Below are 22,028 nucleotides of genomic sequence, written 5' to 3' on the forward strand. Positions count from 1 at the left end.
GAGGATTGAGTGTGCTCTTTCTGACTGGCAATTCTGACTGGCAATTAATGGAAGGAAACAGGTTTGGGAGGGGGAGAGTGGAATGGAGTTTCGTGGAGAACGGTATGGCTGGCATGAACAGAAACACACCATATTGCAATGCTTTGTTTTGGTTTCTGCTTGTGGTGCCCCTGAACCAGGAAGCTCACGTTTGTGCAGGAGACCACCTGCCATCATTATGATAAGCAGAATGCCCGTGGAGATGGAGGGGGCTGTATCTAGTCAAGCATTTCTGCTCACGCAAGGATTTCTACTAAATTTCCTTCCCTTTCCTCTCCCTACGCACTCCCCAAATCTGCAGTGGAGGATTGGGGGAAACCCAGAGGAGATTTAGGGAGACCTAGGAGGAGTACCCAAGGTGAGGAGTGGAGAGGAAGGGCCAGTTCTGTTGCACAGCCAAAGGTCCTTGCACTAGTGGAACTACTTTGTTGAGTACTGTGCAGAGTCCGCAGAGATACTGGTTGGAGGAATTGCAAAATCTATCTGTGCTTGGGAGAAAAGCAATGACAAACCTAGACAGCATCTTAAAAAGCAGAGACATCACCTTGCCGACAAAGGTCCGTCTAGTTTAAGCTCTGGTTTTCCCAGTAGTGATGTATGGAAAGGAGAGCTGGACCATAAAGAAGGCTGGTCACCGAAGAATTGATGCTTTTGAATTATGGTGCTGGAGGAGACTCTTGAGAGCCCCATGGACTTCAAGAAGATCAAACCTCTCCATCCTTAAGGAAATCAGCCCTGAGTGCTCATTGGAAGGACAGATCGTGAAGCTGAGGCTCCTCATGAGAAGAGAAGACTCCCTGGAAAAGACCCTGATGTTGGGAAAGATGGAGGGCACAAGGAGAAGGGGACGACAGAGGACGAGATGGTTGGACAGTGTTCTCCAAGCTACTAACATGAGTTTGACCAAACTGCAGGAGGCAGTGGAAGACAGGAATGCCTGGCGTGCTCTGGTCCATGGGGTCACGAAGAGTTGGACACGACTAAACAACTAAACAACAACAAATATCTGTGCACTGCAATTCCTCCTTGCATTTCCTGGCAGTAGAGCCCAGACCACACACTCTTGGAGAGCGAACACACTGCTTTCTCCCTTCCTGCAATGTTTGTTTATTCATAAATAAAGCACAATCCAGCAAAAATGAGGCATTTCTGTGGCTCGTTAAGCTGTAAGCAGGAACTTAGTTTCTGGATGTGTCCTGAGTCCAGAGTCACACAGGAAGACCTGGGCAGTCTAGCCCCTGGGGTTTGTAGCCTCCTTGCAAGCACATCCGGGGCTTGAGTTGCTGGTGGAAAATTCTTTGGCACCCTCACTTCCACAGATGGTTGGCAAGAAGGGCTCCAGGTCATAATCCGGTGTGCAGCAGCAATTTGGTCATCAGCCTGGTCCCATCCTCTCCAATTCAAAACTGGACTCTCCAGTGGACACCTGAAGAATTAAACTTCTTTCCTTCTGCAAGGTTGTTTCTGGAGCAAACAAGGAAGGGAATTGTGTTCCTTTCAACAAAACCCTAGATCCACATACCGCTGTTTGTGACCAGTTCTTGAGCATCTATCGCGTCCAGACTTTGGAGGCCAGACACAGCGAAGCAGCCTGCACTTAGCACTTCCTGCAAGTGCTCTTTCCCCCCATATTCATTTGTGACACGCAGGCGTCAAGCGTTTTGCCCTCTACTGCAATCCGACGACCTTTCGCCACTCCAGAGAGATTGAGAAGAGGGCTCTTGGGTGTCGCCCTGGGAAGCCGGCGACTCGATACCGCAAGCAGATCTCCCGTGCCAATCTTTACGGTGACGGACAGCTAAAAATGGCTTAAAGGATACAAAGCAAACAGCGGGAGTAAGTGGCCGGGAAATCAATAAAGGGAATGATCTAGTGGCACGAGAGCACTTGTTATCTGTTCATCAAGATGATGCGGAGAGACGTCCTTTGCATTCGAAATCTGTCTCGGCGGCTCGATTTGCCATCATAAAATGCTCGGTTTCGGTATGGGTGCTCATTCTGAGTTTTGTCATTTGCTTCACAACACCCCCCCCCACTGCCCCCCAAACCTCACCCTCTTGCCGCCCATGAATAATGCAGCACGGCACAGATATTTTGAAGAAGGCGAGGCCTTTACATTTTACACATCGGGCTAATTCGTCACTGTCCTTTTTATATCTCTTGCTTCTCTCTTTACCCTGCACTCTTCTGTCTCTATAGCGGCGTTGAGGCGGCTTGTCGGCACTGCTTGTTTGCTAGAAAGCCAGAGTGTAATTCCGTGATAAGTTCGGCCCAACAGGAACTGTCTTCGGCCATTGGTTTACCTGTATTGTATGCTCCAACTTGCGAGGCAGATTGGGGGGCAGGTGTTGAGTGTGTGTGTGTGTGTGTGTGTGTGTGTGTGTGTGTGTGTGATGTCTCTCTAGCATCAGACAGCAAAGAGAAAGAGAACAAAGGACAATAGTCCCACTTCACGGAACACAGTAACACAAACATCCTGTCTCCATCACTTCCCACTCAGTGGAGTCCAAACAGAAACTGTCATGTGAAAGACAACAATCCCATGACTGCAGTCATGGAGCAGGAATTGCCCTTTGTTCTTTTTCTCTTTGCTGTCTGGTGCTGGAGAGAGAGGGAGCCATGTTGCAGTGCTCCATATGTGTTTATATGTAAATAAAGTAGATTAGCCAAAATGCTGAGGTCTGTCATGCGCAAGTTGCGCAAACTCTGAGGATCCCTAAGTGTGCCGGTGTCGGTTGGCATCGGTCGCTGTGATGTTCGGGCAAAAGAAAGCTTATGAAGCTCCCGAATGATCGACCAGGAGGGAGGGAACATGCCAGTCGGGCATGTGTCTCTGCCAGGGTCCTACTCGAGTGTGGGCTGAACTCCTGACACTCATATCCTGCTTACTAGTTTCCCACAGACATTTGTTTGGCCACTGTGACAGTAGATGGATTCTGGCCTGATCCAGTAGGCTCTTATTATGTTCTTAGCACACATGAGTCCCAGCCATGACCGAACTTGGCAGCTTAAATAACATTTCAGCCTCTTCCTCTCGTCGGCCTCAGAGCAAGGATGACATCTGTGTCTTTTAAGCCAAGGAACACACAAGGCTTTTGCCTGTCTATTTTATTACTTCCCAGTGAATTTCCAGCTTTCCCCCCATTGCTTTCTGCCTAATTGAATCCCTTAACAACTAGAGATCACGTTTTTCCCAGAAACCTAGCAGCATTCAGGAGGAACCAGAACAGCTTGTTTTACTTAACGTCTCGTCACCCAAAGTTGAGCCCTCTCAGTTTGATCCCCCCTTTTCCTGAGCCGCAGGAAGCTCAGGGCGGCCTGAGGAAGATCAGTTTCCTTTGGACGGGAAAGAACTCCGGACTGAAGGACATGAAGAACTCGTTGATCACAAATTACCAATTTGAGATGGAATGGCGGGGACGTCAATAATTGGCAGAATCAGAGCAGGCAGCAAAGTCTAAGGCGTTTGGGGTATTCCAGGAGGAGACATCACCTTGCCAACAAAGGTCCGTATAGTTAAAGCCATGGTTTTCCCAGTAGTGATGTATGGAAGTGAGAGCTGGACCATAAAGAAGGCTGATCGCCGAAGAATGGATGCTTTTGAATTATGGTGCTGGAGGAGATTCTTGAGGGTCCCATGGACTGCAAGAAGATCAAACCTCTCCATTCTGAAGGAAATCAGCCCTGAGTGCTCACTGGAAGGACAGATCCTGAAGCTGAGGCTCCAAGACTTTGGCCACCTCATGAGAAGAGAAGACTCCCTGGGAAAGACCCTGATGCTGGGAAAGATGGAGGGCACAAGGAGAAGGGGACGACAGAGGACGAGATGGTTGGACAGTGTTCTCGAAGCTACAAACATGAGTCTGACCAAACTGCGGGAGGCAGTGGAAGACAGGAGTGCCTGGCGTGCTCTGGTCCATGGGGTCACGAAGAGTCAGACACGACTAAACAACAAAGGAGGAATGAGCTCCCGGTCCCAAGGAACAGCATGCAACCTAAAATCAGAATCTGATTTTATAGTAATAATAAGATTACTGGGCCAAGCTACTCATATACTATTAATATATAACCCCTTATATAGGACCAGCTTACATATGAGATCACATTGCCCAAAATGTGCCCATTCAACCACTTCCTTCTGCAGAACTGGCATTTCCACAAGTGCCACATAATACCCGTTTGTAAGAACTCAATCATTTCATGCGGCAGGTCCTACACTTTGGAACTCCCTTCCTATTGACATCAAGCAAGCGCCTTCACTGTATTCTTTTTGGCACTTGCTAAAACATTTGTGTTTAGAGAAGCCTACCCAAGTGCTTAGGAAGTTGGTGCGAATTTTAACCGAGAACCATAGAATCACAGAATTGCAGAGTTGGAAGGGACCCCAAGGGTCATCTAGTCCAACCCCCTGCAATGCAGGGATCTCAGCTATAGCATCCATGACAGATGGCCATCCAACCTCTGCTTAAAAACCTCCAAGGAAGGAACGTCCACAACCTTCCTTTCCATGGTCGAACAGCTCTTAATGTCAGAAAGTTCTCCCTGATGTTGAGTCGGAATCTGCCTTCTTGTAGTTTGAAGCCATGAGTTCGAGTCCTACCCTCCAAAGCAGAAGAAAACAAGCTTGCCCCATCTTCCACGTGATAGCCCTTGAGCTATTTGAAGACGGATATCATCTCTCCTCTTGGTCTCCTCTTTCACAGGCTGTTTTAGTATTTTAACTTTAACAAGTATTGCTGCAATTCCCCCCCCCCCCCGTGTTTTATTGTTTACAGGCTGCTTTGGAAGGTGTGTGAGTTTTGTGGTTTTTTACCAATCAAGCGTTATGTGGGGCTACCTTTGAAGGTGACTCAGAAAGTACAACTAATCCAGAATGCAGCAGCTAGACTGGTGACTGGGAGCGGCCGCCAAGACCACATAACACCGGCCTTGAAAGGCCTACATTGGCTCCCAGTATGTTTCCGAGCACAATTCAAAGTGTTGGTGTTGACCTTGAAAGCCCTAAACCTGAAGAAGCGTCTCCACCCCCATCGTTCAGCCCAGACACTGAGGCCCAGCTCCAAGGGCCTTCTGGTGGTTCCCTCGCTGCTAGAAGCCAAGTTACAGGCAGAGGGCCTTCTCGGTAGTGGCACCCGCCCTGTGGAACGCCATCCTACCAGATGTCAAAGAGAAAAACAACTACCAGACTTTTAGAAGACATATGAAGGCAGCCCTGTTTAGGGAAGCTTTTAATGTTTAATAGACTATTGTATTTTAATGTTCTGTTGGAAGCCGCCCAGAATGGCTGGGGAAACCCAGCCAGATGGGCGGGGTATAAATAAATTGTTGTTGTTGTTGTTTTGTGAAATGAAATAAATAAATAAAACCCAGCTCCTGGGGAAAGCTAGGTTAATCCAAACCAGCTGTGTTTGCTGGGACATTTAAGTTTTACCACTTTGTTTTGTTTTGCAACCATTCCTGGTTTCATAGAACAGTTCTGACCAATAGTTATAAAACAGGCAGTATTGCAGCACTGTAGAAGCTAGAGAGAGAGAGAGAGAGAGAGAGAGAGAGAGAGAGAGAGAGAGAAGGGGAAAATGCCTCCCTTGCCGGTCGGTCTGATTGACAGACAGCCAGCAGCACCTGTCCATTTCTTTCTCTTCCCTGTGTTGAAACTTCCTTAATCACTGGCAGTCTCTTGAGGTGGTGGGGAAAGTATCAAAAATAGCACCCTTCCGTCTCCTTGATCTGCGTTCTTCCTTCAGTTGTCAAAAGCCCCACCGTTACTAAGACAAGAAGGGGAGAATTGGGATTTGTGACAGTCGGCTGTAGCCGGTGGAAGAGTGATAACTACCATCATTTGTGAAAGTGGTAGCTGCTCTCCTAACTCCTCCCTGTCTCTATCACTTCTGCCGTCGAGGCTGATTCCAGAGGGTCATGGGGTCATGTGCTTGCTGGCTCCCCAAGATTGACAAAGGGCCCACACCCTGATTATCTCTTTAATTCTTGGTTGAACTTCCCAAGAAAGTCAGGGCCAGCGTGAGAGAGTTATCCCTTTTTTTGCACACCTCCAATCTTCTCCAGGTTGTTCGTTAATTCGTTCAAGGGTTTTTTGGGCCTCCTTTCAGAACAAATATTCTCTCTGGGCAACTTACAAGCTGCAATGATATAGCGTAATTAAAAACAAATTGCTAACAAAATGTCAGAAAGCTAGTGAGCAGTGAATGCTAATTGGGTATCGCTTAAAACGTTTGTCAACTCGGCATAAATATAATTCTGGAATCCAATAACCAACAGTCTAAACCCGGTGATCTAAAATAAAATAAGCCCAGTGACCTTGATAGCATAATCTTGGGCAAAAGCCAAAGGGAACAACTGGTAAAATCAACACAGCTTCTTGAAGGTTGCTGCAGACAGGGCCAATCCTTTGGGAGGGATTAATACAAACTAGGGGCAACCAATAAAAAGACCCTGTTATCATGGCTCTGGACCAGGAATCTTCAGATGGAGAGGAGATGAATCACCTGCCCAGTCCTTCTCATGGGAAACTGCTAGAGCCCACATCCCATGCCCTGAACCTTGAGACATCTCTGCCACTGGACTCCAGTGACTGGACTACAAGCTCCATGGAGGATCAGGAGAGCTCTGGGGAGCTTATTCCAAAGCAACCCCCACAATCTGGAACCCCACTGCCTAGAAAAAGGCTGGAATTAGCTTCCATCTCGGTGACCTAAGGCTCTTCCAATAGCTCCATGATATGGTTGAAGCCGCTGGCCGTGGTCCTGAACTGATACCTTGCTCCTCATCCACAGTTCTGATCTCACCTTCCATCAGTTCCCTGGCCTATTTATCTCCACCTTGCTTGGACATCACCTTTCTTTGGTGGCGACATCACCATGGATCAGGACCCCTGGTCTGGTACCCACCCATCTAAGCAACCTGAACGTTGAACCAAGAGGCAAGGTCTCCAGAGCCAGTCTCAGGCTAAAGGTTGATCCATATTGCGAATCGTGGTAGTAGAATGATCCTGGTGTTGTTTGTTTTTTGCAAAATACCCGTGCTGTTGTCGTTTTTAATTCCAGTTTGGTTACACATTTTGTCACTCTTCTTCTTTTCCTCCATCTTGCACTCTGCCCGTTCCTCAGCAAATGGCTGCCTGGGACCTGTCACCTGTCAATGTCACTTGATGAAACCCTAAGGCAGCTTCTGGGTCTTGCGTCGAGGCTTGCGGTCCCCACACTCAGCCTGACAGTCGCTGCCTGGCGCTGTGTTTGTTGCCGGGCTTTTCTGCTGAGCTTAATTGCTTGTTTTGTCTCCCGACTGCCAGCTCCTTCTAAGAACTCCCTTGCAGACGTACACAGGTGGCGTAATAAGCATTTCTGGATGGCTACTTTTTGCATTTCCGGCTTCCCTTGCCAGCAATCTCCTGTAATGTCTTTTAAATTCTTATTTAACACTTGGGAAGGGGGGCACAAACAAACACAGAAACAAACTCTTGAAAACTATTTAGGCCTTGTGCGCATTTACCTTTCTCCCTCCGCTCCTGTAGTTATAATGCTTTTAAGCAGCTGTGAGCCAACGGTGGAGTTAATTTCTGCCAGTGGCGCAGTCAAGAACAGTGGCAATTATGAGCAGCAGTTGGATTGAGTAACTGGAGCTCACACCTAAACCTGTTATAACTGGGTATGTACGACCATGAGGCTAATGCAGGATCAGGCCAGTGGCTCATCTGGTCCAGCATTCATTCATTCATTCATTCATTCATTCATTCATTCATTTACTGCTCTTCATCATAAGATCCCAGTTCACAGAATAAAATACTTGATAGGTAAAGGTAAAGGGACCCCTGACCATTAGGTCCAGTCGTGGCCGACTCTGGGGTTGCAGTGCTCATCTCGCTTTATTGGCCAAGGGAGCCGGCGTACAGCTTCCGGGTCATGTGGCCAGAATGACTGAGCTGCTTCTGGTGAACCAGAGCACCGCACGGAAACGCCGTTTACCTTCCCGCCAGAGCGGTACCTATTTATCTACTTGCACTTTGATGTGTTTTCGAACTGCTAGGTTGGCAGGATCAGGGACTGAGCAACGGGAGCTCACCCCGTTGCGGGCATTTGAACCGCCAACCTTCTAATCGGCAAGTTCTAGGCTCTGTGGTTTAACCCACAGCGCCACCCGCGTCCCATACATACAAGTAAATCAGTAAAACAAAACTGCAAAACAATATCCCTGCTCTTTCCCACAAGCACATTTTAAAAGGGCATTGAATGTTAATCAGCTAAAGGCTTGGTTGAAGAGGAACGATTTTGCCTGGCATCTAAAGGTGTGCAATGAAGGTGCTAGGTGAGCCTCCCTGGGGGAAGAAGAAGAAGAGGAGGAGGAAGAGGAGGAAGAGGAGGAGTTTGGATTTGATATCCTGCTTTATCACTACCCTAAGGAGTCTCAAAGCGGCTAACATTCTCCTTTCCCTTCCTCCCCAACAACAAACACTCTGTGAGGTGAGTGGGGCTGAGAGACTTCAGAGAAGTGTGACTAGCCCAAGGTCACCCAGCAGCTGCATGTGGAGGAGCGGAGACGCGAACCCGGTTCCCCAGATTACGAGACTACCGCTCTTAACCACTACCCACAAATGGGGAGCCCCTGCAGAAAAGGCCCCGTTCTCGTGTTGCCAACCTCCGGGTCTCTTGTGGAAGAGGCACACAAAGAAGGGCCACAGAGGATGAGCTCAGGGTCCGGGTAGGTTCATATGAAGAGAGGCAGTCCTTGAGGTATTGCAGTCCTGAGCCGTTTAAGGCTTTATAGGTCGGAACCAGCACTTTGGATTGGGCCCAGAAACTAATTGGAAGCAAGTCGGGCCAGGAATGGTGTAACTGTCTTCTCCCAGTGAGTAACGTGGCTGCCAAATTCTACACCAGCTGAGGTTTCCGAACCGTCTTCAGATGCAGCCCTATGGAGAACGCATTGCAGTAATCCAGCCTAGAGGTTACCAGAACAAAGACAAAAAGTTAGGCTATCCCTGTCCAGATGGGGTACCAGCTTAAGCTGATGGAAGGCACTCAGAGCCCCCAAGTCCACTTGAGCCTCAAGCGACAGCAGAGGATCCTGGAGTACCCCCAAGCTACGTACCTGTCCTCGCAGTGGCCACCCAAAGGTCTGCAGCAAACCCACAAGGAGGACCCTCTTCCCCTGTGCTTTCCAGCAAAACACCTCCGGCCAGGGATGCAGAGCATAACCATCATGGCCCATAGACAACATCAGTATGGCCTGAAGGCATTATGAGTCCAGCACTTCACTCAAGCTTTGGGTCTGGTCCATGTCTTGACCAGCCACATAACACACCACCTTGGTTTTCTTGACAGAATACAATCAGGATGTTGTTGTTGTTGTTTAGTTGTTTAGTCATGTTCAACTCTTCGGGACCCCATGGACCAGAGCACGCCAGGCACTCCTGACTTCCACTGCCTCGGTCAAACTCATGTTGGTAGCTTCGAGAACACTGTCCAACCATCTCGTCCTCTGTCTTCCCCTTCTCCTTGTGCCCTCCATCCTTCCCAACATCAGGGTCTTTTCCAGGGAGTCTTCTCTTGTCATGAGGTGGCCAAAGTATTGGAGCCTCAGCTTCAGGATCTGTCCTTCCAGTGAGCACTCAGGGCTGATTTCCTTCAGAATGGAGGGGTTTGATCTTCTTGCAGTCCATGGGACTCTCAAGTCTCCTCCAGTACCATAATTCAAAAGCATCCATTCTTCGGCGATCAGCCTTCTTGATGGTCCAGCTCTCACTTCCATACATCATTACTGAGAAAACCATAGCTTTAACTATACGGACAATCAGGATATAAAAGGTTAAGTCCTGTCAAAGATGACTATGAGGTTGCAGTGCTCATCTCGCTTTCAGGCCGAGGGAGCTGGCGTCATGTGGGTCATGTGGCCAGCATGACTAAACCACTTCTGGCGCAACAAAACACCATGACGGAAACCAGAGCGCACAGAAACACCGTTTACCTTCCCGCTGCAGCAGTACCTATTTATCTACTTGCACTGGCGTGCTTTCGAACTGCTAGGTTGGCAGGAGCTGGGACAGAGCAACAGGAGTTCACCCTGTTGCAGGCATTCGAACCACTAATCTGGGATCGGCAAGCCCAAGAGACTCAGTGGGTTAGACCACAGCGCCACCCGCACCCCATATAAAATGTAAGAGAAAACCACTCAAATAAATAAAAACAACCAGACAAGGAGGAAAGGAAGACTCTTGGATGGCAAGATCAATTTGTCTGTTTATTCATAATTTTAGGAAACAGTGAGTCCTTAAGTGACTGTGGAGCCCAATTCTGGAGCCACACGTCCTTCCACAGTGGGGACATAGGTTCCTGGGCGGGAGTTGATCACAGTGAGGGTTTGCCAAGCGTGCCTTCCTCTTAGCACACTTCTCCCTTTCGCCATGAGTTCAACCGTCTTCAAAGCCCATGACACCTTTGGTAAAGGCTGTTCTCCAATTGCAGCGCTCGCAGGCCAGTGTTTCCCAGTTGCTGGTGTTTATATAGTATTTTACATATTACACTTGCATTTAAACATGGGCAACCCCAGTGGCGTAGCGTGGAGGGTCAGGGGGGGCCGGCCGCACCGGGCGCAACATCTGGGGGTTAGGGTTAGGGGGCGCAAATCCACGGGTTAGGGGGCGCAAATTACTTGCCTTGCCCCGGGTGCTGACAACCCACGCTACGCCACTGGGCAACCCTTTCACAGGAAAAGGGAAAGTGTAGTGCTTATGGGATTGAGTGTCGCTTCAGGGACTTTTCCCTTCTTGTCTTTCTGTTATTTCCTAGACAACAAGGTAAATTAATGTTTAGGAGTGATTGCATGAGACATGTTGCAGAATGCAGTACGCTTTATTTCCTTGGCTGTGTGTGGACCATGAACCCCAGCACTGCCTTTGCTCTGAGTAGAACTTTCCCATTGCACCTAAGGGAAAACAGAAACATTAACTTTAATCTCCCGGTGAATTATGCATTACTTAATAATATGACAGGCCGAAATTACTGCATGCCTAAATTGCCGTCTGCTTTCTTGAAATCCAGTGATGAATTATCATTCCCAAAATATTAAGAAACCCCAAAAGGTCATTTAAACAACAAAAAACTACTGGAGAAGGCCCCTTTGGGAAGGACTAATTAAAAATGCTGACTAAATAGCTGTTTTCAGTGAAAAGAGAGCATCAAAACAATTTCCAAAATAACTTTAAAAGGCAAGCAAATTCATAAGAGGAAATATGTTAATAATTCATCGGATCGCTGAGGCTTCAGCTATGGGGGGGGGGTGGAAATAAGCGTTGCTAAATTACCGAATATGCATTCCATATTGGCAAGGCAAGACTGATTGAAAGAGATCTCCTCCTATTAACAGGAGAGGTAATTTTATGTACATACATCGAGAGACTTCCCTGGGCAGAGCACAGAGAGGGAGAGGGTCTTTTGCAGTACCAGTTAGCTTGTTTGCAGTGTAATTGCATTTAGACCAAGGTCTTCTGAAGGAAACGACTGACTAAATTAGCATTAACCATGTTCCTGTGGGGCTCGGTGCATTGTGGGAGAGGCGTTCTCGCCTCCAGAAAGGACGTGTTGACCCAGTAGAGGCCAGGTGCTGACAAGGCACGGCGTTAATTGCTTTTCCCAAACGGGGTAACTTTTATCACTTGGGGGAAATAAAAAAAAAGGGGGGGAGAAATCTTATCAGGCAAAGTGTAGGACTTAAACCTCTTCTTCATTTTTCACCCACCCATCCTTCCTTGGGCTCCCTTCAGCCAAGTGCAGCCGGCCCGTGGACGGTCTGGGAATCAGCATGTGCCCTTTTATTTAAAATGCATCTCTGGGTTATTTGTGGGGCCTGCCTGGTGTTTTTACATGAGTAGAATGTGTGCTTTTATTTAAAATGCATCTCTGGGTTATTTGTGGGGCATAGGAATTTGTTCCATTTCCCCCCAAAAAATATAGTCTGGCCCCCCACAAGGTCTGAGGGACAGTGGACCGTCCCCCTGCTGAAAAAGTTTGCTGATCCCTGGACTAGACAACCCACGGAGTCCCTTCCAGCTCTACAAATCTGTGATTCTGTGCTGGTGCAGGGAGTTTATATTGTGTTCCTCCACCTTGGGACTGGAACAGTGCTACTCTCACTATCACCTCAAGGTTCTGCCACCAGCCAAGCCTCAGCTGGGAATAGTCTTCCCAGAGGTTCAAAAACCTCAGAGCCTTCATATATGTCTTTGTGTGGGAATACCCCAAACTCAGCAGCCTCTTACCTTATTTCTCACGCCAGCTCCATAAGCCAGTGTGTCTCCGAAAGTGCCTCAAGTTATGGTTTTATTCTGACTTCCAACACATATTATTATTATTAGGCTGAGTGTGTATCCCTCCAGCTAAACTCACATCCAGTCATGTAAATCAATCTTCTACTGTATTAGTTACTTGAACAGCAAACAAACTTAAGACATGCAGATGATGAAAAATAGCTGGCTTGCGGTAGAAGGAGGATAAATGTGTGGTTGAATCTGAGGCCCCTTCTGCAACCACACAAGGGGTATCAGACCACTTTATAAACAGTCATGGCTTCTCCCCAAATAATTCTGGGAACTGTAGGTCAATAAGGATGCTGAGAGTTGTTGAGAGCCCTATTCCCCTCCCACATCTATAATTCCCAGAGTGTTTTAACAATCGATGCCTCTTACTAGAGGAGAGCAGAGAACTCTCTAACAAACTACAGTTCCCAGAATTCTCTGGGGGAAGCGACAATGGTTTAAAGTGATCTGTCGTCCCTTAAAACATATTGTGCACAAATGGGGCCTGAGATAAAAGAGGCAGATGAGATGAAAAGCCAACAGCAAGGCTGCCATCCTCTAGGCTGCAACTCAGATGGGGAGAGAACAAGATCAGAGAGAGGCTTTTCTTCAGAGGAGGAGAAGTGGTCTGAGCGAGATTAGATGTTCTAGGAATAACCAGTAGTAGAGATCAAGCTTTAATCAGCTGCTAACAGATCTGCAGTGGGGAAATCAAAGCAGTTCTAAATGCAGAGACTAGGGAGCAAGTGGGGAAAAATAGAGTAATGCCCAGTTGAGACTGAAGAAGCATGGTTACCACATTTCTCGGAGATCATCCCTTCTCACATCAAGAAGCCCTCGGCTCAACAAGCCAATCTGAGAAGGAAGGAAGGAAAGAAGGAAGGAAGGACTATTCCCTGCTCCTGCCACCCCTTTTAGTTCAGAGAAAATTTGAGTATTTCTCCCTAGTGTTCTCTGCTGGAAGAGCTCTTCTGGATTAAGCTAAAAGCTCATGTAACCAAGCATCATGTTCTCACAGTGGCCAACCATATGGCCATAACAGGAAGCAGGTGAGCAGGATCTGAGTGCCACAGCACTCTCCACACCTACAATTCTCAGCACCTTTAATACAGAGGTGCACAGCCTCCAACAGTGGGCACAGCCACCATCACGTGGCAGGAAGTCGTACCCCATTGCTCTCCCAGAAACGGCACCAGAGCTAGGGCTAGGCAACACCTCAGCAGCTTTCAGTTCTGTGTCTTAAGGGTGCAAAGGGCCTTGCGCCTTACAGGACAAGCTTTGCTTCCAGTGAATATGCAGAGATCCCTGGAAATCTGCCAGCAATTGTTTGGTATCTTCCATGCATCACTTGTTAGCATCTGTCTGTCTCGGGAGGATTCATAAGATGCATCCTTCGCCACACACCCATACACAAACGGAGGTTGCAGTAGCAAAAGCACAGAGCCGACTGCATAAACTGGGGCTTTGTACTGAAGATTTAGTGCAAATTCGTAAGACTTCGAAGGTTTGGTGTAAGTTAGCCGCCCTGAGCCCGGCTTCGGCTGGGGAGGGCGGGATATAAATAAAATTTATTATTATTATTATTATTATTATTATTATTATTATTATTATTATTATTATTTTATTTCCAAATGTATCGTATTACACACACATAATATTATTTTATTGTCAAGTTCTTTGCAGTTTTAATACATGTCTATTTTTTATTGTACCACAAAATTTCAAATTGTTGAAAGCCTCCAGGGGCAGCCACTGGGAGGGCAGGATTAAGAAAAAAATGTTTTTATCCAGCTCAACATTGAACATTTGCATTCGTATATAGATCATATACAAACAGGATTCTCTGAATCCCAGACTTTCCTCCACGCCTCCATGGGTTCCATAGTTATTCTTTTTCAACTGCATCATACAATGTTCTCCATTTTTCCTTAATAGTCAATTGTTACCATAGTGTTGTTAAAATCCTGTCGGTGTTTTTTATTGTTTACAGTGTTCTTCTAAATAAGTTATAAATTTTTCCCATTTTTTATTAAATTTATTGTCTGATCTTCCCAGTCATTTTTGCCATTTCTGCATAGTCCATTATCATTATTAACCATTGTTCTCTGGTAGGGACGTTGTATTCCTTCCATCTCTGGGATAGAAGTATCCTCGCAGCTGCCGTTGTGTACATAAACGGTCTTTTCTGCTCCTTTGTTATTTCTGGACCTAAAATATCTAATAAAAAGGCTTCTGGATTTTTTTCACAAAAGTTACTTTAAACATTTTTTTCAACTCATTATGAATCATTTCCCAATATGCTTTTGTTATCCTGCACACCCACCACATGTGGCAGAATGTGCCTCCTTTTTCTTTACACTTCCAACAAATATTTGTAGCTCTTCTATACATTTTTGCTAATTTAGTAGGAGTTAGGTACCAACGGTACATCGTTTTCATATGGTTTTCCTTCAACATACAGCAGAGGACAGGATTAAAAATTAAGCTTGTGGCGCTTTCTCTTCTCCCTGCAGCCACCCTTGTGTGATTCGTGGGCAGGTGATGACATCGGATGGGACCCCGCTCGTCGGCGTGAATATCAGCTTTGTCAACAACCCTCTTTTCGGCTACACTATCAGCAGGCAGGATGGCAGGTACGTATGTGGGCCCCTTTCTGCCTTTTCGTTGTGTGAAGTGCAAGGCTGGCTTCAAAGCAGAGGCTTGGCTGTGAATTATTATAATTATTATTATTATTATTATTAAACATTTTATTAAGTTTTATCAGTGAGGAAATTCAGAAAATACAAAAACAGAAAAATACAAAGTTACAAAATACAAAAATACAAACATTAAACACAAAAAAAGAAAAGAAAAAAGAAAAAAAGAAAAAGAAAGACATAGAAAAAAGAAAAACAAAACTCCCTCTTTTTTTCATTTCTCATCTTTAGTTAACTTATTTTCCTGACTTCCTCACGCCTCCCTTTTTTGTATCCCTTTTTTAAAAAATTGGTTCAGCAAATTCATATCCAATTAGTTTATCTATTATCAATCCCATCTTACATTTTACCTTGTTGCTAGAACCCCTTCAATTCATTTCGACATCATCAGCATTCAAAAATTTTGCAGTGTTTCTGTAAATAAGTTTTAAATTTCCTCCAATCTTCTTCCACCAACTCTTCTCCCTGGTCTCGGATTCTGCCAGTCATTTCCGCCATTTCCATGTAGTCTATTAATTGCGTTTGCCATTCTTCCAGAGTGGGGTGAAGAATTATTATTATTATTATTGTTGTTGTTGTTGTTGTTATTGTTATTGTTATTGTTATTGTTTATTATTATTATTATTATTATTATTATTATTATTATTATTATTATTATTATTATTATTATTTATACCCCGCCCATCTGGCTGGGTTTCCCCAGCCACTCAGCTTGTCTGTTTCATAGGGTGCTGGCAGATTCCTTTCTTTCCTTGCTGGGTGTGGACTGGCACTAATAAATAAGCAGGCTGTGAATTAGGTGGGGAAGTTAGAATCTTCCAACGTCTAAGGAAAGCTGCTACTCCCGATACTACCTTTCAAGGTGACCTGGAAACTACAACTAATCCAGAAAGCGGCAGCTAGACTGGTGACTGGAAGCGGCTGTAAGACCATATGGCACCGGTCCTGAAATACCTGCATTGGCTCTCAGTACATTTCCGGGCATAATTCAAAGTGTTGGTGCTGACCTTGAAAGCCCTAAACGGCCTTGGCTCAGTAGACCTGAAGGAGCGTCTCCACCCCCATCATTCTACCCGGACACTGAGGTCCAGTGCCGAGGGCCTTCTGGCGGTTCCCTCACTGCGAGAAGTGAAGCTACAGGGAACCAGCGTCCTCTAAGCATCTCAGGTGCATGTTGCATTGAAACATTGGAAACCTCGGTGGAGTTGCGGCTGTTTTCCAGTGCTGTGGCTGAGTCCTAGCCATGCCAGGAGAATATAGGAGCGGGGCATTCCAAGGGCACTGGGGAGAGCTAAGGCTGTGTGCATTTCCACCTCAGTGGAAAAGTTTGCAGCACCAAGCTGTAAAACCCGCTCTTCTTTTTTCAACAACAAAATTCTCGCTTTGAGCCATTGACTAGGTAGGACTGCAGACCACACGCTTCTGAAAGCGCTTTCGTAAAGGCCAGGGCATCATCGGCGGCCCTTGTCAGAGAGAACGCTTTGATGCTTCTTGATAGGAGGCGAGTTTTGCTGGCCGATTTTCGTTTTGATTCCGCTGGCTTGGGTCTTATCTCTCTTTCTCTTTCCTTCATCGCTTCTTGGCCTCATCAAGGTAACTTCAAGGCGAAGGCAGGAGCTGATGAGTAGCTGCATCTCCCGCAACAACAATGTCGCCTCTGTGTTTTCCTCGCCTGCTTGAGATCGATTCCTTCCCTTTTCCCCCCAGTTTCACGGTTGTGCCAAAAGGAAGCACAGTTCTAAAGCTCATTAGAGTTCACTGTTCCTAGCAACTCCCCTCGCCAGTGAGGCAAAGAAGAGATGTTTTCATTTATAAACGACCCTTCTTTTTCCAGCCGCTTGTTGAACTCCTTTTTATTTTTAGTATTTAAAAGGAAAACAACCCCAGTTCTTTTTGTAGTCTCTCCCCCCCCCCCCATTTCATACTCAGCCCCAGGCTGCTTTCTGGGCTTTGCCAAATGCTAACTAGCTGTTAAAAATGCCCTCATCAAGACTTAAATGCTCTTCATTTCTCTGGCAAGCAACAAATGAAGGCTTTTAAAAGCGAACGGCCAGAGTTTTTGATGTCTCTATTTGAATTGCAGAATAAACATCTCACTTCGTTTATGTATATAAATAAAGAGGTTTTTAAAAATGGAAGCATTTTATTATCACTTCATGGCAAAAAAAAAAAATATGTCCTCTCTAAAGCACACATTTGGGATGATTCCAGGTTTTGTCTCCAGGGCTGTACATACTAACCCATTCAAAGCACAAAAGTGTGGGTTTCTCCCAATGTGGAACTGTTTAGGCCTATCCTTACTATACTATTTGCATTCTAGACTGCCGTCAAAGGAGGATGGGTGTAGTTATTTCATTGTCCTCTTCATGGGTTATCCTGCACTTGCCCCAGGTGCATAAAGAAAGAAGTGGGGGTTGCAATCTTTATTTTTACTGAAATTTTATTAGAATAATTTCATTTATAAAAAGACCAAGTGAGAAAAGATATAAAAAAGTGAGCGAGATTGGAAAAAAGGGGGTAAATGGTTTTATATAACCATATTACTATGTTGTTGTTTAGTCATGTCCGGCTCTTCGTGACCCCATGGACCAGAGCACGCCAGGCACTCCTGTCTTCCACTGCCTCCCGTAGTTTGGTCAAACTCATGCTGGTAGCTTCAAGAACACTATCCAACCATCTCATCCTCTGTCGTCTCCTTCTCCTTGTGCCCTCCATCTTTCCCAACATCAGGGTCTTTTCCAGGGAGTCTTCTCTTCCCATGAGGTGGCCAAAGTCTTGGAGCCTCAGCTTCAGGATCTGTCCTTCCAGTGAGCACTCAGGGCTGATTTCCTTCAGAAATGATAGGTTTGATCTTCTTGCAGTCCATGGGACTCTCAAGAGTCTCCTCCAGCACCATAATTCAAAAGCATCCATTCTTCGGCGACCAGCCTTCTTTATGGTCCAGCTCTCACTTCCATACATCACTACTGGAAAAACCATAGTTTGAACTATACAGACCTTTGTCGGCAAGGTGATGTCTCTACTTTTTTAAGATGCTGTCTAGGTTTGTGATCGCTTCTCCCAAGAAGCAGGCATCTCTTAATTTCGTGACTGCTGTCACCATCTTCAGTAATCATGGAACCCAAGCAAGTAACATGACCAGTGGCCAGGATCTTAGTTTTTTTGATGTTGAGCTTCAGGCCATATTTTGCCCTCTCCTCTTTCACCCTCATTAAAAGGTTCTTTAATTCCTCCTCACTTTCTGCCATCAAGGTTGTGTCCTCTGCTTATCTGAGGTTGTTGATATTTCTTCTGGCAATCTTAATTCTGGCTTGGGATTCATCCAGCCCAGCCTTTCCCATGATGAATTCTGCATGTAAGTTAAATAAACAGGTACATATGTATATTCTTATTATCCTAAAACACATATAATTGCCAATAACCTAATATATTCTTCGTAAGCTTATTCCAGGTATCATTGTATTCATCCAAAGAAAGTTTGTGTCAATAAGCTGTCCATTCATAAGTTGCCAATGTTGCCGTGTTGTCAAGCCATTGATTAAGGAGAATCGTTATCTCTGTTCTTCCAGTTCATCAGCATCAGTCTCTCAGCCACCATTAGGGCAGATGGAATCTATTTTCGCTGTCCTGTTGTCAATTTCCATACAATGGGCATGCAGTTCAAGAGAATATTCACCTCTGAAAATCTCATTTTTTCCCCATAGCGTCTTCTTTATATCGTCCAGCAATCTTGGTGGTTTCAGCCTAGGTGTATGCCCACCCACAGCACCACTGGGCAGGTGTGAATACGTTGTTGGGACCCCCTATGTCTGCTTTCATTCGTTGTCAAGATGACACACTGTGGGGGAACGCAGAATCAATCTGCAATGAGTGTTTCTTTTCGGAACGAATCCGGTTTCTCGGGAAGTGCTTTTCAGGGGCAAAGAATACTCCATATGTTAAGTTGTGGGTGAACATATCAGACGACACAGCGATTCTTCAAAACAGCTCTTGTTTATTCACAGGCCAGAACAGAACTAAACTGAAGGGTTCAGCCAGCCTGCTTATATAGAGCTCCACTAGAACGCAACAGTAACCACTTTCTGTAACTAGCCAATCACTGAACGTCACTTTCAATCCCCTATTTGCATAGGTGGACCTGAGTGAAAACTATCTACAGTATCCCCCTGCTGGCCCAGGGTGAGAACTTCAGTACATAACACCATAGATCTGGATTGTGTGCAGACCAAAAAATAACAACTACCATATTTTTCCATGTATCTATTTTGGGGGACTCAAATTTAAGAAAATGGGGGGAGATGGCACTATTTTGCAGAGGACTGCCCAGAGTTGTTGAATTTTTTGGGATTGCTGAAAACTGCTCATGCACCGCAAATTCCACCTCTTGTCTGTCCCAACGCCGGCAGAAGCTCCCAATTGCCCGCCCAATTGCCTCAACAGCAGCCAATCAATACCACCCATTGATGCAGCAACCAATAATATGCACAATGCCCACTGACAGCAGTAGCAAATTATTATTATTATTATTATTATTATTATTATTATTATTATTATTTATACCCCGTCCTCCCCAGTCAAGACCGGGCTCAGGGCGGCTAACACCAGGTATAAAAACAATTGATTAAAATACAACTTAAAAACAAGATTAAAATACAACATTAAAATGCAGCCTCATTTCAGTAGAAACTCAAATCAAAAACTTTTGGGGGGATAAAAATGTCAAATCTTCACCAAGGCCAACTGTCCTCACTATGCACTATCCATGTATAAGACTACCCCCACTTTTAAGCATAATTTTTAGAGAGAAAAACCCTAGTCTTATACACTGAAAAGTATGGTACAGTGGTGCCCCGCAAGACGAATGCCTCGCAAGACAAAAAACTCGCTAGTCGAAAGGGTTTTTCGGTTTTGCGTTGCTTCGCTAGGCAAATTTCCCTATGGGCTTGCTTCGCAAGACGAAAACGTCTTGCGCTTTTTTCTTAAAGCCACTTGAAGAGGCGCAGTTGTGACGGACCGTGCTTCGCAAGACGAAAAACATCGCGAGACGAAAAGACTCGCGGAACGAATTATTTTCGTCTTGCGAGGCACCACTGTAGTTTCCATTGATTCTATAACAAAACGCTTCTTGTGTACACTGCTTAAATTAGACTGGTTCTCAGGTTCTGTCCAGTGGTCACTTTCCAGCGTGACCCGGGAACTGAGAAGCTGAGTGAAGGGTTGAGCTGCACAGGTTTCCAACGCCTGGTTCTTGTGTTTACATTGACAGCTTTGACCTGGTGACCAACGGCGGCATCTCCATCATCTTGCACTTTGAGCGGGCGCCTTTCATCACCCAGGAGCACACCCTCTGGCTGCCGTGGGACCGCTTCTTTGTCATGGAGACCATCGTCATGAGGCACGAAGAGAACGACATCCCCAGCTGCGACCTGAGCAACTTCGCCCGGCCCAACCCTGTGGTCTCGCCTTCCCCTCTGACGGCGTTCGCCAGCTCCTGCTCGGAGAGAGGTCCCATCGTCCCGGAGATACAGGTAGGACCACAAGGGGGAGAAAGGGCATTTCTGATCGCCGGTCCTGCTTGTCTGTACTGAGCAGGGAGGTTGTGGTCTCAGAGCCCAGCTCAACGTGGGAAAAACAAGCAAGCCAAACCATAGCTGTCAACCGTCCCTTATTTGGTGGGAAACTCCCTCATCCCAGCGCCGTGTCCTGCTGCTGTCCCTTATTGATGATGTCCCTTAAATTTCCCGGGTTTCATGCTCGCCCGGCTAGGGAGGGAAGCAGGCTCGTGGTCCTCCGCGTTGAGAGAGCACGCACACGAGCTGCCGCATCTCCGCTCTCCCTTTTCCCCCTCAGGGGCACGTCTTGAGGTGACAGGTGGCAGCGGACGGGCAGGCAGCCCCTCTCTTGGGAGACTTCCGCCGCGCTGCCATGGGAAGCCGGAGGCGGCAGCGGCGGCTGAGGAGGTGGCCTGAGGGAGGAGGAAGAGGAGGGGATGGGGAGGGACGCAGAAGGACAGTGCTTCAGCGGCCGCTGCGGTGCCGCAACCGCCTCATGCCAGGCTCGCAGGTGGTGTCGGCGAGAGTCTCTCTCCCTCCCTCCCTCTCTCTCAGGCGGGGAAGAGTCGATGGAACTCCTCGTGCCAGGACGATGGCAGCCTCGACGTGCTGCTTAGCATACCCTCCAACCAGTGCAGCATCTTAATGTTGTGATTTCCCCCTCTGCATCCCTTTCATAACTCTATTTTTATAAATCATTTGTCCATCCATAGTTCAAATTTTTACTACAAGTGTTCTGTCAATCCTACCAACTCTTTACAATAGCTTTTCAACTAAATTATAACCTTTCCCCATTCTTTATTGAAGAGGTCCTCTTCCTGGTTTCTAATTCTGCCTGTAAGCTTTGCCGTCTCGACGTCATTCATCAGTTTTGTCTGCCACTCTTCTTTGGTCGGAGTTGGTAGACCCTTAGGATCATCTAGTCCAACCCCCTGCAACACACAGTCAGCTGCAGCAAAAGCAGCATGGCTCCATGAGTGCTGGATTTCTGAATAATCTAAGCAAAATCCCTTATTTTGGCTGCTGATCCCTTATTTCCGAGGCTGCTGGTCCCTTATTTTCAAATCTGTAAGTTGACAGCCATGAGCCAAACGGACGCGTACATATGTTAGAACCAACATTAACAAAATATCGTGTTGTGATTAAAGCAGCGATAATGCCAGATTTTGAAAAAGTAAGACATTTTAAAAAAACCCAGTTAAAACGAATTTCAGCACATCTACAAGTCAGCTTACAGGCCAGCCAAAGCCTTTTCTAATTATAAATCACTCTGTCAGAACTGAACTGATATTATATTAGGAGTGTGGTGGAGTCTCCTTCTTTGGAGGTCTTTAAGCAGAGGCTTGACAACCATATGTCAGGAGTGCTCTGATGGTGTTTCCTGCTTGGCAGGGGGTTGGACTCGATGGCCCTTGTGGTCTCTTCCAACTCTATGAT

General features: G+C 46.3%; 1 protein-coding gene across 16 annotated transcripts in view; it reads left to right on the forward strand.

The window, feature by feature from the left end:
* TENM4 (teneurin transmembrane protein 4) overlaps window positions 1–22,028 on the forward strand; it is a 1,515,223-nt gene that overhangs the window by 1,425,198 nt on the left and 67,997 nt on the right. For all 16 annotated transcript variants that reach the window (XM_083499088.1, XM_083499080.1, XM_083499085.1 and 13 more), the window contains 2 exons: window positions 14,857–14,976; window positions 20,306–20,567. In XM_083499088.1, coding sequence (XP_083355214.1) covers window positions 14,857–14,976; window positions 20,306–20,567 — 382 coding nt within the window. The remainder of the gene's footprint in view (window positions 1–14,856; window positions 14,977–20,305; window positions 20,568–22,028) is intronic.

This window comes from Podarcis liolepis (genome assembly GCF_965112155.1).
Source record: "Podarcis liolepis genome assembly, chromosome: 4".
In the NCBI taxonomy this organism is placed as follows: domain Eukaryota; kingdom Metazoa; phylum Chordata; class Lepidosauria; order Squamata; family Lacertidae; genus Podarcis; species Podarcis liolepis.